At 39.1% G+C, this 14171-nt stretch overlaps 1 protein-coding gene across 4 annotated transcripts in view; it reads left to right on the top strand.

The window, feature by feature from the left end:
• CCDC38 (coiled-coil domain containing 38) overlaps positions 1 to 14171 on the top strand; it is a 66225-nt gene that overhangs the window by 814 nt on the left and 51240 nt on the right. For 2 of the 4 annotated variants that reach the window (XM_054527520.1, XM_054527521.1), the window contains exons 2-3: positions 1007 to 1177; positions 5366 to 5416. In XM_054527520.1, coding sequence (XP_054383495.1) covers positions 5380 to 5416 — 37 coding nt within the window. In that variant the 5' untranslated portion in view covers positions 1007 to 1177; positions 5366 to 5379. The remainder of the gene's footprint in view (positions 1 to 1006; positions 1178 to 5365; positions 5417 to 14171) is intronic. The other 2 variants (XM_002823608.4, XM_054527522.1) reach the window with 1 other exon arrangement.

Genomic DNA, 14171 nt, shown 5'->3' with positions numbered 1-14171 from the left:
TGGGGGGGAGGGGGCATCAGAAGATTATTCACAGCTCATATACACAATCACAAACAGGTTGTTTGTGTGTGTGTGCATAGCTTTTAGAAAGTTTATACATATATATATTTCCATGTCTTTAAAAAGAGAAGTAGAAATAGTGGGGAATAGAAACACATAAAGTCACTAATTCACAGAGAAATATTAAAATTTTATATTATAAAATTTCTGCTGAAGACTTTAATCGGTTACATTTTGCAATTTTAGGCATATTTGCAGAACTATGCAATTGTAGGTATAAATGATGGGTTAAAATTAAAGAAAAATAGAAAGGGTTCAATAAACGTGTCTTAGTCTGAGTTCTGTTTCCTACGAGCTGTTTGACCTTGGGGAATTTATTTACAGTAATTTCTCTAAGCCTCAGTTTTCTCATCCTCATCATAGGGAGAGCTGTTTCTACTTTATGGGCTTGTCTGAGTTTTAAATAAAATAAAACGTAAATCACTTAGCCCAGTGCCCAGCTCTAAACAAGTAATAGATATTATTACTATTATTAGTTTGTTTTAATCCTGCTATTTGTCTTGCTGGCCAATTAAGTTAAGGATTAGATTTCAGCCAATAGTATAGTTCCTCTCCTGACTTCACAGACCATGTACTTAAAGCTTGCAAGTTCTGGGTGAGTCTAAAAGAAATTCTATTTCTTTTTCATAGGTATTTATGTTTGTGGGTGAACTGTGCATCTGATTCACAGTCCAGACAGAAACATTACCTTATAAGCTCCTGCAAACAGGAGGTTTGCAAAAGCAGAAAGGATGAGTGAATTTCTTTCCTTAGTTACTGTTCAGTAGTTATAGATGGATAAGGATGACACATTTTTCTTTGGTAATAACCAACATCCCGATAGCAGCTCTTATAAAGCACTTTTCACATTATCTGACTTGTGTATGCTGACTCCTTAACCCATCCTTCCTTCCTCTTGACCTCCAGTTTTTGTTTTTGGTTTTTTATTTTTTTCACTTTGCAAAAGGGGCAGTCAGAAATGTCAACAGAAGAGTCCATACCAAATAGCCTGACGCCAGCAGTGCCTTAAAGGTCAAGGTGAAAGTAATTTCCTCATCATTGTGCTGTGCTCTGACCCAGTCAGAAGAGGCAGCGTGCATCTAAGCAGGCCAAGGACCCAGTGGCTCCTGGCTTTTAGGTAAACAAAAAATTGCTAACTGTGATCTCCCCACACCATCCAGGGACACAGTTCACAGCCCCTTTTCCTAGTATTTGTCCAAGGTAGGTGGAAAGGAGGTGGGGAAAAAAATGGAAGGGCATTGGGTCTGAGAGAACCAGTCTAAATCCTCATATGCATGTGAAGATAAACATGGCTTTTTATCTCACATTGAGATCATCTGGAAATTCGTTTTCATTGGGTTTTAGAGGGGGTTGTTGCAAAAAACAAATAAACTGCTTCGAATAATATCTGGTAGACAGTGTTATTATTCATTTTATTTAGAGTTGATCTAGAACCTTAGGCCTGGGCCTTATCAAATCCCACTCCTCTTTCCCCACTTCCCCTGGAGCTCAGAATGTTAAGAATCTACATGAAGCTGATTCAGGTCCCCCAGATTTGCACTGATATTGCTGGTAGACTCCTCTCCAATGGCCAGGTTTCAAGAACTTTGATTGGGAGTTTCTTACAAAAAGTAGTTGCCAGTTATGCTCCCATTTCAAATGGCGGCAGTTGACAAGAGTGGGTCAGAAAGAAGAAGGATCTGGACAATATCTAGTTTGAAAAAAGTATAAGGGATCACTTCTTCACAAGCCTACTATGAGCAGGCACTTTGCATATATTATCTGTGTTTGAAAATTGCAGCAAGCCTGTAAGGAAGGTGTTATTATTCATACTTGATAGAAGATTCTACAGTGCATTAAGCATAATTCTCTAGACCCAAGAGAAAGAGTGGATAAGAATCAGAGGCAGGAGTTAAACCGACCTGCCCCCAAAGGCCAGGGGTCTTTCCATAGTGCCATTCCTACTACCCTTGCAATGACACTTGTCAAGGGACCTGACTCAGAGACCACATATAATTGTACAGCTATTAAAGGAACACAACAATTAATTAAATCAACCAGCATGGTGTGCACTTGAAAGAACAGTATACATTACACCCATGTCCCTTTAGATATCTAATACATATCTCAAATTTCACATGTTCCAAAATGAGCCTCTGATCTTCCCAAGTGCCCCTTCCCCCACTGCTTTCTCTGTCTCCATTTATGGCAACTCCATCCTTTCTGCAATCAGTTCTTTATCTCATACTCCACATCCAAATCATCAGTCAATCCTGTAGGCTCTACTGTCAAAACACATCTAGAATCGGACCACCTCTCACCACTTACACTGCTATCCCAAGGAAGGGATAGCATTATCTCTTGCCTCCCAGTGGCTGTAGTCTCCTAGTAGATCTCCCTGTGGGACCCTTTTCCCTTTCTACAGTCTCTTTTCAACTCAGCATCAGAGTGATTCATAGAATGGTTCCATTTCATTGAGAAAATGACCTCCAGGGCCCTCGTGATCTTGGACTGGTTGTCTCTCTGGCTTCATCTGGTGCGCTCCCCTTTGTTCACTGTGCTTTGTTCACTCTCCCCTTTGTTCACGCCCACTGGCGTCCTTACTGTTCCTGAAACACACCAGGCACATTCCTCCCTCAGAGTATACCTCTCCATGTGCTTACACTCCCATAGCACATACTATGCAACTGAGGCCATCCAAAGGCTGGACATGGTAACTTACTTAACAATCCCACAAGGTAGACACTATTTGCATCATTCGTCCTGAAAGATCGGGAAATTGAAGTGTGAGGATTAAGGGACATAGAGAGAGTCTATGCTCTTAATCATTTAGCTTATGCCACCTCTAAAAAGGATGGCTGGCAGTTATACACCACCATTTTACATTCCTGATATTTCTGAGCTTTTCATCTTTTTCATCGATTGAAAGTTGGATTTGAACATGTATTTAAGATGTGAACTTTCAGGCATTTGCTATGCAATCCAATAACATTTTCCCTCTCTTTTGGTACAGAGCGTTTGTTTAGCCATCATGCTATTTTTATTTCGCACAACAAAGACATCCGCTGACTTTAACAATTTTTCTGATTGGAAAGGGGACTTTATAATCCCTTCCTAAGAATAACTGGTTCTGTTCCTCTCCCTCCCTTTTGTTCACCAACCTTTCATTCATCAATACAGGAATTCATGCATATGGAAGTATAGAAGTATAACAACATCTAGAGACAGCTGATTGCATTTACGTGTTATATGAACTATATAAGAGACGGAATAAAAGCAGATATCTGCTCTTAGCAATTGTTTTAGGGGAACAGAACTTCCAGTTTTTCTGTGAGTGAAAAAGTCCTTGAACCCATGGATAAAGATGCTCATTGCAAAAAGACTTTAAGGATAAAGGGAATGAGAGTGGGAAGGAGAGTGAATTTAGATAGACAGAAGGATCAAAGGAGTGAAAATGTGACAAGAAAGAGGTGATCAGAATCTTAAGAGTGGAGATGAGTACAGAGTGTAAAATTGAGAAAATCTACAAATTTTTAGTATTAGCCATCCAAATTCCAAATACTCATCAACCACAGGTTATCACCAATTTTTCACCGATCCTTCTTTTCTACCTGTGAGAATGAATGTAATGCCTGTGAAAAAATCTTTGGTCATTTGAAAAGGTATAATGTAAATGTTATAGGTTTTTATTCATTTTTTTCTCTTTTATAAGCTTTAACATAATTTTTAAAATATTTGTTTTTATAACCACTGGGAACTAAAATCAGATGCTAATTAGTAAATATTAGCACATAATAGTTCCCACTTACTAAGCTGGTCTGTAAGCTAGGCACCCCACTTGGTTAAATCCATTGCCCACTGAATCCTCAAGAAAGCCTTAAGAGGTGTGTCCACTTCATGAAACAGGAAGCAGAGGCTCAGAGATGCTGAGTAATTAAGATGTAGGCTCCATGAAGACAATGGTTTTTGTTCTTCTTTTTTGTCCTTTTTAAAATTGCCCTGTCCCCCACACGTAGAACAGTGCCTGACACATAGTAGGTACTCAATAAATGTTTTTTGAATGATACATGAACTTGCTCACACATAAGTAAATACCAAACCAAGATTCAAAAATCAGGCTTGTCCAAAGTCTGTGTTCTTAATCACACAGAGCAGCAGCTCTGCTTCCAGGATATTTAGCTCTTATATATGGCTCTTTGAGATTCCTGAGGCACATATTTAAATGGGCAGCCCAAAATAGAATGTGTTGTCCATTGTTTCTGTTGTGGGCACATTTTTTGACATAAACTCCTGGGTGTCCTTTATCCCCAAAATGAATATATCTTTATTATTTTTCTCAATGTAAGAGTTACACCAGCTCATTGAGAAATTTGAATGACACTAAAAGTATAGAAATCAGAACAAGGATTAGGGTAAAGACCAGTGAAGCTCTAGCTTAATGCACAAAATTTAAGGGGACAGCAAAAACTCAGTAATCAAAATAAACAATATTTTAATTCACTATTTTAAATATATAAATTAATGTAAAAAATTCATGATAAATGAAATAACAGAATTTTAAATAGAGACAAGTTCTGTGGGCCAGGATTTGGGTGAGTAGAGTGAGGCACTGTCTCTCAGGGTCACACAAGTAGAAGGTCAGATACTGTCTGTATTTACAATTTTGATATTTTGTTCATTATAGAATTTCCTGCATTTATTTGGAATTTTATAAAAATATATTGCATTATCATTTAATTTATCATAATAACTGAAAGTTGATTTTTTTGTTTTGTTTGTTTATTTTGGCAATCCTTAAGCTTTTGCAGCTAAGGTTGAGTGCCTCAATCACCTAACCCTAATCCCAAACCTGGTAAAAATGAGAGACTGCACCAAATCACATATAATCAAGATTCATGTTTGATGAACAGTATTTCAAACACCTCTCAGATTTTTTTGCATGCATTTTTTAATCCACACTATCCCTACTCTTTTGAAATGTTTTGTTTTTTAACCAATACCATGGACAGAGGTAAATAGTGACTACAGCATCATTTTAAGGGCCAACTGGTAATTTATTTTATGGATATACTATAGTTATTTGGTCAACTCTGTACTTATGAAATGACATTGAACAAACATTATTGCACATGCTTTTTTGGCTGCTTGTCTGATTATTTTCTTGACGTAAGATACTAGAATTGAAATTGCTGGGTCAAAGAGTATGTGTGTGCTCACTGCTTTTAAAAGCCATAAGGACTGTTAAGGAGTCATTGGCAGTTGAATTTAGCCCTTTTATACGATGTTCATAGAATTTTTAAAAAACGTAATTTTTTTCTTTCAACAGGACCAGGCGACAAAATGTCCTCAAATTTATTGCCAACACTGAATTCTGGAGGTAAAAAGAAATCAATCAATATATTCTTGTTTGGGCCTAGCAGTGTTAGGCTCCATAGCAGATTGTGAGCATAAGAAAAGGAGAATGTTACACAATAAATATAAAATGTAATGAGTTTATAAACTACCTGCAGAGAAGATTCTGTTCTACTTTTTAATTCAAAAAAAAAATCTTCAAATCAGAGGGTGCACTAAATTGTCATATTTAGCCAGATTGCCCCAGTCTCTCATGACAGAAAACAATTAACTGAATTATTTGTCATAGTCAAGGATACACCTAACTAAACTTTATGAAAATCTGCCCTCTTCTTTCCTTTACCACCCTTTCTCTTCTTATCCTTCTGCCTATTTTTTATTTTTATTTATTTTATTTTATTTAATTAATTAATTTTTTTGAGACAGTATTTCGCTCTTGTTGCCCAGGCTGGAGTGCATTGGCGCGATCTTGGTTCACTGGAAACTCTGCCTCCTGGGTTCAAGTGATTCTCCTGCCTCAGCCTCCCAAGTAGCTGGGATTAGAGGCATGCACCACCATGCCCAGCTAATTTTGTGTTTTTAGTAGAGACAGGGTTTCACCATGTTGGCCAGGCTGGTCTCAAACTCCTGACCTCAGGTGATCCACCCACCTCGGCCTCCCAAAGACCTGGGATTACAGGCGTGAGCCATCATGCCCAGCCTCCTTCTGCTTATTTATGAGCATACAAGGAATTAGGATTTATTGGTATATAAGGAATTACAATTTTCTCTCACAAATCTGACAAAAATTTAACATTTCAATAACACTAAGAGTTTGTAATAGGTAACAGGCACTCAGGCGCTCTATAGGCATTCTCTTTAAAGGAACATTTGGCACTATTTGTATTTACAATGTAAAAGTTTGGCTGCAAGAGACAGAAAATATAAAACAACTGTGGCTTAAACATGATAGACGTTTGCTCTCTCAGGTAAAGTCTAGATACAAGCATTCCATATGGAGGTTCACATCAGGGGCCCAACTCCTTCAGGCTTGTTCCTGGGCTATGTTCTTGGTCCAAGAGGGCTGCTTCCGCACCAGTGATTACATCCATATTCCTGCCAGCCAGGAGAAAAGGGGAAGGGGGGACATGCCCTGAAGTTGCCTTCACCACTTCCGCTGACCTGCCTCCAAGGGAGGCTGAGAAACATAGCCTCTACTCTGAGTGTTCATTTAGGGTTCTATTCCTATAGAAGAAGGAAGAATGGATATTGGGGGTTCACTAGTAGTATCTGCTCCACTACCATTTTTTTTAAAAAGCATTTAAAAGGAGCCATGTTTGGAATTTATTCTACAGATATGTATGCACAAGTGATTAAAGATGTGTGTACAGGAATATTTATTGCAGCATTGTTTACCATAGCAAAAGACTGGAATCAATCATAATATCCATTGGAAAGGGTTGGTTATATAAACTATAATACATCCAGGGAATGGGATAATGGGATACTAGACAGACAGCTTCTCTGTCACCCAAGCTGGAGTGCAGTGGCACCATCTCGGCTGACTGCAACCTCCGCCTCCTGGGGGTTCAAGCAATTCTCATGCCTCAGCCTCCCGAGTAGGTGGCATTACAGGTGCCCACCATGCCCGGCTAATTTTTGTATTTTCAGTAGAGACGGGTTTTCCCCATGCTGGCCAGGCTAGTCTCCAACTCCTGACCTCAGGTGATCTGCCTGCCTCGGTCTCCCAAAGTGCTTGGACTACAGGTGTGAGCCACCACACCCAGCCTAGTTATTTAGTTTTTTTTTTTGATGTCTTAAATATGTATTTGCCGATATAAAAGGAACTCCTAGCTATATTGCTAACTGAAAAAACAAGATGCAGAATATTAGAATAGTATGGATTGGATGATGCCTTTTTTAATTAAAGGATTTATATTACTTTGTCAAGAACTGTGACAGGGCTAAGATTTTCCTCTACTTGCAAACTAATAAGTTAGCTTGCTACAGTTTCCTGGATGTTGACAAGAGATACAAAACTCTTGGGTCAGAGACAAAGGACTTTATTACTCACAACACGACAAGCAAGTTTTGACATATTTGGTTTGACATATTTGGTACCAGTTCCCTAAGACCTATAGCCTTCTTTTAAGATTAATACAATTGTATATTAATAACATAATATGAACCTTTGAACACATCAGAACCCACAGACGAGGATCTTCACAAGAAATTACATCCTGACAATAGCTACATACTCTATCCCTTGGCTTTCATCACCTAAGCCAGGCACCATGTTGAAGTCTGTTTAGACCATTTCTTTACTTTTTTATTTGTATGTATAGTTTTATACTGTATATATGCAGTCTTAAAGAGCATATTTTTCATTTTAGTTTTAACTTTTAAAAAAGGATATCTTGTTGACTATCATATTTTAGAACTTTTTCAGTTAACATTATACATATACATACATATATATTTATTTTAATTTTTTAAAAAACAATTGTTTTTATAGACAAGGTCTTGCCATGTTGCCCAGGCTGGTCTTGAATTCCTGGGCTCAAGCGATCCACTTCAGTGTCCCAAACTATTGGGATTACAAGAGTGAGCCACCATGCCCAGCCAACATTATATTTTAAGATTCATTCATACTGTTGTATGGTTTAGATCATTCATTTTCACTGCTGTATAATATCACAAAATGCAAATGTACCATAGTTTACAGTTGACACTTCTTTGGGTATTTGGGTTGTTTTCAGCATATTGCTATTAAATGGTGCTGCTAATAAACATTCTTGTTCACATCTCCTGGTATACAAGAAAGTTTCTCTTGCATAAATACCTAGGAATAGAATTGCTAAGTCTGATGTTGGCTGGATATTCAACTTCAGATAATAATGTCAAAGTGTTTTCCAAAGTAGTTGTGCCAATCACAACTCTACAAGAAATGTGTTAGAGATCCTGTGGAATTATATCCTCTCCAAACACTTGGTATTATCAAGTTTTTTAATGCTTTGCCAATCAAATGGGTGAAATTATGGTCTTTATTTGCATTTCCCTCATAACTAATGAAGTTGAACAACTCTTCATGTGTTTATTGACCATAAATGTTTCTTCTTCTGTTAAATGCCTATTTAATACAGTCTTTTTTCTATTTTTTTTTTAGGTCATTAGTGCTCTTTATATTGATTTGTAGTTTTGTAGATACAGTATATCCCAATTATGTCATCTGTATGGAGTACAAATATTTTCTCCCAGTTTTAATTTATCTTTCACTTTGCTTATGGCGTCTTTTGATGAACAAAGTCTTTAATCTTAATATAGCTGAATTTATCAATATTTTCTTGTATAGTTACTACTTTTTATGTTTTTAAGAAATCTTTCCCTAGCAAAGGCCTAAATGATAAAACCTACATGTTCTACTGTTTGTTTTAAAGGTTTTTGGGGGACAATTTTATCCTTATTTCATCTGTAGTTAATTTTTGTATGGAGTGTGAGGTAAAGATCCAATTTCCTCTTTTATTCCATGAGAATAACCATTTTCCCCAACTCATTTTTTGAACAGTCTCTCCTTTCCCCATATGTGGATATGTTCCTGAGATTTCCATTCTAGTCCATTAGTGAATTTGTCCTTCCCTTTACTGTAGCTCCGTAACGATACACAGCAGAGCAATCTCCCCATCCTGTTCCTCTCAGGAAGGGTTCTCACTATTCTCGTCTCTTGGTTTTCCTTACTAATTTTAGAATTTATTTATCAAGTTTATTTAGAGAAACTCCTGTGGGACTATGTACTTATATTACTTTGAATCCATTGATCATTTGTGGAGAATTGGCATTTTTATGAAATTATGTCTCTCTATCCACAAACATGACTCATCTCTCTATTAATTTAGATCTACTTTAATGTACTTTAAGATTATGTTATGCAGTTAATTCGATTCAATTTTAGTGCCTTTTATATACTAACCTAGCTGCTCGGGGTTCAAATATGAATACATCAGTAAGATTGGAGACAGTAAAAGCCATGACTTCTAAAAAGATATTTAATATTGGTATGTACTCCAAATATGATTTTAAAAAAACAAAGTCAAGTCCAGAAACAACACCAAAAAATGAAGAAACAAATGGAAGGAAGAAAGGAGGGAAAGAAGGAGGGAAAAATGAGTGCTTGAGGGAAAACACCCCATATGCAATCTATTAGGGAATTCTGTTGGGTCTCCCTTCAGAACGTACTCAGAACCCAACCACTTTTCACCATTTTACTCCTACCATGCTGGTGTGAGCCCATTACCTCTTACCTGAACTAGTCTGATCTCAACCCTTGACTCCCCCACTCCAAGTCTCTTCTTATCCAACTACAATGTATTAAGTAGGTCAGACCATATTCCTTCTCTGTTCAAAGCCCTCCAATGCTTCTCTAGTTTACTGAGGGTCATTGCCAAAGTTTTCAAGACTGCCTACAAGATACTAAGTAATTATCCTTGCTACTACAGTCCCCCGACCCCATTTATTTCACTCCAGCTACATTAGCCTTTCTTGAACACACACAAGAGATGATCCTGCCTCAGGACCTTTGCATTGGCTGTTGCCACAGCCAGTACCTCTCTTCCTCAGATATCCACTTGACTGGTTCTCTCAACTCCTTTAAATACCACTTGATCAATGAGACCCATTCTGATCACTCTACTTAAAATTGCTCACCCCAGCCCTCCTATATTCTGCTTTATTTTTCCCACAGAACTTTATTACTTTAAAACATATTATAAAAGTTACTTTATTATATTAATGTTTATATTTTCTATTTCCAAACCTGCCACTTCACCTCAGTATAAGATCTTCAAGAGCAGCCATCTTTGTTTTGTTCACCAGTGTAACATCAGTGCCTAAAACAGTACCTGGCACATAGCTGAGGTTTCATCGGTATTTGTTGAATGAATGAATGAGTAGATGAATGAATTAATGAATAAATAGAAGAATTAGGACAAGACAAATAGAGTGTCAGTAAGGAGCAAGGCTAAGAAAGGAGTGAGACTGTGTGAGACAGAATAATGGCCCCCTAAATGTGTCCACATTCTAATCCCTGGAACCTGTGAATACATTACCTTACATGGCAAAAGGGACTTTGCAAATATGATTAAGTTAATTACCTTGATATGGGAAGGTTATCCTGGATTAGCCAATGGGCCTGATATAATCCAAGAGTCCTTATAAAAGGAGTATCAAAGACAGAGAAGGTGATGTGACAATGGAAGTAGAGGCTAAGTGATGCACTTTGAAGATGGAGGAAGAGACCACAAACCAAGGAATGCAGGTGGCCTCTAACAGCTGGAAAAAGAAAGGAAACTGATTCTCACCTGGAGCCTCCAGAAGGAACACAGCCCTATCAACATCCTGATTTTATGCTCAAAGGACTCATTTCAGACTTCTGGCCTCCAGAAGTGTAAGAAAATAAATTTGCCTTGTTTTAAACCACTAGGTTTGTAGTAATTTGTTACAGCAGCAATAGGATACTAATACAGTGAGGCAGAAAAGAGAAAGCCTTCTCCCAAGGTTGTTAATTAGTAATGGCAGAGATTTGCAAGGCAACTTAGAGAAGAATATAATAGTAACAAAAGGAAGAGATCTAGAGTTTAGAGTTTAGAGTAGCCAGGATTCAGCTACTAGAATTTGATTTGTAGAACTAAGCAGACCCCTTATTGCTAAAATGGAGTATTGGAGAGAGGTTGAGCCTAGCGTCCAGTTTGCTAAAGAGCTGGTAGAATGAGACTCTGTGTTGAGGTAGAAGACTATGATTAATGGTGGAATTTGATGTACATTGCAGGTATGGAGTGCTGTAAGGGGTTGAATGCAGACCCCAAAAGATATTTCCACCAAGAGCCTGAAAATGTGACCTTGTTTGGAAAGGGGGATCTTTGCAAAAGTAATTAAAGTAAGGATCTCAGGATGAGATCTTCTTGGATTTAGGACAAGTGCTAAATCCAATTACTAGTGTCGTTATAAGAGAACAGAAAAGAAGATTTGAGATACAGACACACAGAGGGGAAGGTCATGTGAAGAACGGAGGAAGAGATTGGAGTGATGGATCTGCAATCTAAGGAATCCCAGGAATTTCACTACCAGAAGCTAGGTGAAAGTCATGGAATAGATTCCCCCTCAGAGCCTCCAGAAGGAACCAACGCTGCTAACACCTTGATTTTGAACTTGTGGCCTCCAGAACTACGAGAGACTACATTTCTGTTGTTTTAAGCCACCCTGTTTGTGGTAATCTGCCACAACAGCCCTAGTCCTGTGTGACTAGGAAAGAAATACAGGGAGAAGGGTTGCCTAGGGGCTAGTTCATGTGGTGAGTTTATAATATAGGAAATTTGGTGTAGCGGGTTGAATAGCGGCCCTCCACAAATGGTTGGCCTTCCTATTCTAACCTCTGGAACCTGGGAATGTGGCCTTATTTGGGAAAAGGATCTTTGCAAATGTAATTAAGATAAGGATCTCAAGATGAGACCACCCTGAATTTAAGGTGGGCCCTAAATTCAATGATAAGTGTCCTTATAAAAGAAAGAAAAGGAGAAGGCCATGTGAAGTTGGAGGCAGAGGTTGGAGTTATCCAGCCAATGAATGTCTAGAGCCATCAGAAGCTAGCGCTGTGGAAGGATTCTCCCCTAGAGGCTTCACCAAGAGAACATGGCTCTGCCATCACCTTGATTTCAGATATCTGACCTCCAGAATGGAGAGAATACATTTCTGTTATTTTAAACTACCAATTTTGAGCTATCTTATTATGGAAACAAGAGGAAACTAATATACTTGGTGTTCAGAAATTTAGTTTTCTTCTATTTCTCTGTAAACTGAAATAAACTCAGCTTTGAACTTGGAGAGACAAAAATATCATCTTGTCAATTCCAAGACACTTAAACTTGGTCAGTAGAGATTTTAACTCAGGCATTAAAGATTTTAAGACACTTGGGATAAGGCAGAATCTAAGTTTGTAGAGTTTCTCTTGGGAGAAGAGAAGGCTGATTGGGGAAGAGGTGTCCAGCCCACCAATAACTCATCCCCTGGAGGACAACAGTGGCTCCATATTGGGATGTCTGGGGCTCAGCCCTGGCCTGGGAGTGATGGTATATAAGGCATAGGTCCATGGACTCTGGAAACACCACTGTATTAGGCAGAGCTCTTCAGAAAAACAGAACCAATAAGAAGGAGATTTACTATGAGTAATTGGCTCATATAATTATGGAGGCTGAGAAGTCCCATGATTTGCCATCTATAAGCTGGAGACCCAGGAGAACTGGTGATGTAATTCAGTCAGACTCAGAAAGCCTAAGAAGCAGGGGAACTGATGGTGTGAGTTCCAGTCTTAGCATAGGAGAAGATGGATGAGATGTCCCAGTTCAAGCAGTGAGGCAGAAAAGAAGGGGTTATCTCATAATTCCTCAGCCTTTTCTACTCAGACCCTCAAGAGATTGGATGAGACTCACCCACATGGATGAGGGCAGTCTACTTTACTGAGCCCACCAATTCAAATGCTAATCTCACCTGGAAATACCCTCACAGACACAACCAGAAATAATGTTTAATCTGGGCACCCATGGTCCAGTCAAGTTGACACACACAATTAACCATCACAGGCACCCAGCCCCAGGTCCTTTTGGGTCCTCAATCTCTGTTGCTCCCTCCTGGTCTCCAGCCTGTTGGCTTTGCTCGTCCATACTTCTGTTGTCCCAGAGTCTAGCTGCCTGGACCCACCCTCAGCTCTTTCTACTTCATGTTTTTAAGGCCTAAAATTTTATGTGCTGCCTTGACATATTTCAGCCTCACAGGGCCCCAAAAGCCTAACCATAAATCCTCTTGCTTTTGCCAAATATGACCTCCACCTAGCAGGAAAGTCTCCCTGCCTGGCTAGTTCCTCTATCAATTGGACCAGCTGCATTCCACCTGGTCTTCAACCTAATGGGTTTCACTGCACTGTCAGCCATGAAATTATTCAAACAAGTCAATCATATCCTCCTGTGGGGACCAGGGGACACCTCAGCCTTTCGTTACTACAAAGTTGCCTCCCACCACTGATGATTCACTGTGCTCCTGAGTGCAGTTCCCATGTGGCACTGCATTGCAGGCAGCGTTCTCCTCCCCCAGGATATGAGTATATATGACTTATAAACTGCTTTCACTCTCATCTGTCCAGTGTTGGGTATCATGTGTTCAGCCATCTCATAGTATTTAGGATGGGGGATTCACTCCATCATCATCAGGGTGAATAGGAGATGATCAGAGTACTCCGTGTTGAACCCAAGACTTCTACTCTGCAATTTTCTTTCTCTCTAACCCATGACTTACAGAAAAATGTGTCTGGAGTTTCTATAATCCCAGCCACTCCCACTTTCTACACTGAATCCTTGGGCAAATGGCTGCTTCTCAGGTAGACTTTAAGCTCCAGTCCATTAATTCCTTAAACTTTGGTCCACTAGCTCTTAGCCCTGGATGTACATTGCAGCCACCTGGGGGACTCTCAAAATATTCCAGTGCTGATGTTTCCTTGACCAATTAAGTCAGAATCTCTGGAGGTGGGTGGAGCCAAAGTGATTCTAGTGATTTGGGGCAAGAATCATTGAGTTTCTTCACAGGCCCTCCGCTTGCTGGGAGGATGTGGAGTCTTTTTGTAAGGTTGAGGTGGACATGGGATGTGGGGTAAGGGTTGGGGAATGTGTCCTCAGGAATCCTCTTCCTAGCTCTGATTTAAGTGTCAACTCCACACTCCCAGTATTCTTGGTCATATGGTTTGGCTCTGTGTCCCTACCCAA

The sequence above is a fragment of the Pongo abelii genome, chromosome 10, assembly GCF_028885655.2.
Source record: "Pongo abelii isolate AG06213 chromosome 10, NHGRI_mPonAbe1-v2.0_pri, whole genome shotgun sequence".
NCBI lineage: Eukaryota > Metazoa > Chordata > Mammalia > Primates > Hominidae > Pongo > Pongo abelii.
The sequence above is the reverse complement of the archived record's forward strand: the minus strand, read 5'-3'. Positions and strand labels throughout refer to the sequence as shown.